The 3,331-nt window shown below is 49.1% G+C and overlaps 1 protein-coding gene across 1 annotated transcript; it reads left to right on the forward strand.

Annotated features, from left to right (window-relative positions):
- The first annotated feature begins 302 nt into the window (after positions 1-302).
- LOC137381067 (involucrin-like) lies at positions 303-1,583 on the forward strand. The gene has a single exon (XM_068053458.1). The coding sequence runs from the start codon at positions 303-305 to the stop codon at positions 1,581-1,583; it is 1,281 nt and encodes a 426-aa protein (XP_067909559.1).
- The last annotated feature ends 1,748 nt before the right edge of the window (positions 1,584-3,331 follow it).

A 3,331-nucleotide genomic window follows, 5' to 3' on the forward strand; every position in this document is an offset into this window, starting at 1 on the left:
GACAGACTGTATACACGAACGAGACGGAGTGACAGATCGTATGAACGAAAGAAACTGGGTGACAGACCGTATGCTCGAAAGAGAGGGGGCTACAGTGCATATTAACGAAGGAGAGGGAAAGTCAAACCCTATGAACGAAAGCGACGGCTTGCTAGACCGTAAGAAAGAATGAGATGGGTTGACAGGACCAATGAATGAAAGGGACGGAGTGACAGACCGTATGAACGAAAGAGAGAGGCTGACAGAGCGTATGAAGGAAGGAGCTGGGGTGGCAGAACGAAGGAGAGGAGGTAACAGACCATATGAACTTAACAGATGGGGTGACAGACCATATGAACAGAAGAGAGGCGATGACCGACCGTATGAACGAAAGAAATGGGGTGACGGACCGTATGAATGTAAGAGATGGGCTAAAAGGCTGTATGAATGAAAGAAACGGGGTGCCAAACCGTTTGAACGAAAGCGAGAGGGTAATGGACCGTATGAACAATGGAGAGCGGCTATCAGACCCTATTAATGAAAAAGGTGGGCTGACACACCATATGAATGAAAGAGACGGGGTGACAGACCTTATGAACGCAAGAGAGGGGCCAACAGAGCAAATGGACGGAAGAGACGTGTTGACAGACCGTATAAACGAAAGAGACAGGGTGGCAGACTGTTTGAATGAAAGAGACGGGGTGACAGTCTGTATGAACGAAAGAGAGGGGCTGACAGAGCGTATGAACGGAAGGAACGGGGTGACAGACGGTATGAACGAAATAGAGGGGCTGATGGAGTATGTGGCCGAAAGAGAGGTGGTGGCAGACTGTATGAACGAAAGAGCGGGGCTGATGGAACATACACCCGAACGAGACGGAGTGACAGACCATATGAACGAAAGAGAGGGGGCTACAGTGCATATGAACGAAGGAGAGGGAAAGTCAAATCCTATGAACGAAAGTGACGACATGCTAGAACGTAACAACGAACGAGACGAGTTGACAGGACCAATGAATGAATGGGACGGGTTGACAGACCGTATGAATGAAAGAGAGATGCTGACAGAGCTTATGAAGGAAGGAGCTGGGGTGGCAGAACGTATGAATGAAAGAGAGGAGGTAACAGACCGTATGAACTTAACAGATGTGGTGACAGACCATATGAACAGAAGAGAGGGGATGATGGACCGTATGAATGAAAGAGATGGGATGACAGGCTGCATGAATGAAAGAAACGGTGTGCCAGACCTTTTGAACGAAAGCGAGTGGGTAACGGACCGTATGAACAGTGGAGAGCGGCTATCAGACCCTATTAATGTAAGAGGGGGCCTGACACACCGTATGAATGAAAAAGACGGGGTGACTGACCTTATGAACGCAAGAGAGGGGCCAACAGAGTGTATGGACGAAAGAGACGTGTTGACAGACCGTATAAAGGAAAGAGACGGGGTGACAGACTGTATGAATGAAAGAAAGGGGCTGACAGAGCGTATGAGCAGAAGAGGTGGGGTGACAGACCGTATGAAGGAAAGAAATAGGGTGCCAGACTGTATGAAAGAAAGAGACGGGTTGACAGACCTTATGAACGAAAGAGAGGGCTGACAGAGTGTATGACCGAAAAAGAGGTGGTGACAGACTGCATGAACGAAAGAGAGGGGCTGAGAGAAGGTATGAATGAACGAGACAGGGTGACAGATCACATGAACGAAAGAAACAGGGTGCCAAACGGTATGTGCGAAAGAGAGGGGCTTAGAAAGCGTATGAACGGAAGGGACGTGGTGACAGACAGTATGAACGAAAGAGATGGGTTGACAGACCATGGAAATGAAAGCGAGGGGGCTACAGAGCATTTAAAGAAAGGAGAGGGGGTGCCAAATCCTATGAACGAACTCGACGGGATGCCAGACCATATGAATGAACGTGACAGGTTGAGAGGACCTATGAAAGTAAGGGACGGTGTGACAGACCGTATGAACGAAAGAGAGGGGCTGACAGAGCGTATGAACGAAAGAGAGGTGGTGACCGCCTGTACGAATGAAACAGAGGAGGTAAAAGACTGTATGACCTTAAGAGATGGGGTGACAGAACATATGAACGGTAGAGTGGGGCTGTCGGACCGTATGAATGAAAGAAACGGGGTGACAGACCGTATGAACGAAAGAGAGGGGCTGACAGAGTCTATGAATGAAAGAGACAGGATGACAGACTGCATGAATGAAAGAGACGGCGACAGAGTGTATGAACAGAAGGGATGGTGTGCCAGACCGTATGAACGAATGAGAGGGGCCGACAGACCGAATGAAAGAACGAGACGGTGTGACAGACCGTATGAATGAAAGAGACGGGGTACCATACCGAATGAACGAAAGTGACGGGGTGCCAAAAGGTATGAGCGAAAGAGACGGGGTGACAGACCAAATGAAAGAACGAGAAGGTGTGACAGATCGTATGAATGAAAGAGACGGGGTACCATACCGAATGAACGAAAGTGACGGGGTGCCAAAAGGTATGAGCGAAAGAGACGGGGTGACAGAATGTCTGAACGAAACAGAGTTGGTAACGGACCATATGACCTTAAGAGATGGAGTGACAGTTATCATGAACGGAAGAGTGGGGCTGACAGACCGTATGAACGGAAGAAACGGGGTGACAGAGCGTATGAACGGAACAGAGGGCCTGACAGAGCGTATGAATGGAAGGGATGGGGTGCCAGACCATATGAACGAATGAGGCTTGTTGCGAGACCGAATGAATGAAAGAGGGGCTGACAGAGCTTATGAACGAAAGAGACAGGATGACAGACCGTATGAATGAAAGAGACGGGGTACCAGACCGAATGAACGAAAGTGACGGGGTGCCAAAAGGTATGAGCGAAAGAGACGGGGTGACAGAATGTTTGAACGAAACAGAGTTGGTAACGGACCATATAACCTGAAGAGATGGAGTGACAGTTATAATGAACGGAAGAGTGGGGCTGACAGACGGTATGAACGAAAGAAACGGGGTGACAGAGCGTATGAACGGAACAGAGGGCCTGACAGAGCGTATGAATGGAAGGGATGGGGTGCCAGACCATATGAACGAATGAGGCTTGTTGCGAGACCGAATGAATGAAAGAGAGGGGCTGACAGAGCTTATGAACGAAAGAGACAGGATGACAGACCGTATGAATGAAAGAGACAGGGTGACAGAGCGTATGAACGGAACAGAGGGCCTGACAGAGCGTATGAACGGAAGGGACGGGGTGCCTGACCATATGAATGAATGACGCTTGTTGCGAGACCGTATGAATGAAAGAGACGTGGTGACACACCATATGAACGAATGAGGCGTGTTGCCAGACCATATGA

This window comes from Heterodontus francisci, chromosome 21 (genome assembly GCF_036365525.1).
Source record: "Heterodontus francisci isolate sHetFra1 chromosome 21, sHetFra1.hap1, whole genome shotgun sequence".
Lineage (NCBI taxonomy): Eukaryota > Metazoa > Chordata > Chondrichthyes > Heterodontiformes > Heterodontidae > Heterodontus > Heterodontus francisci.

Coding starts and splice junctions, on each gene's coding strand:
- LOC137381067 (XM_068053458.1), top strand. CDS start 303: ATGAACTTAACAGATGGGGTGACAGACCATATGAACAGAAGAGAGGCG.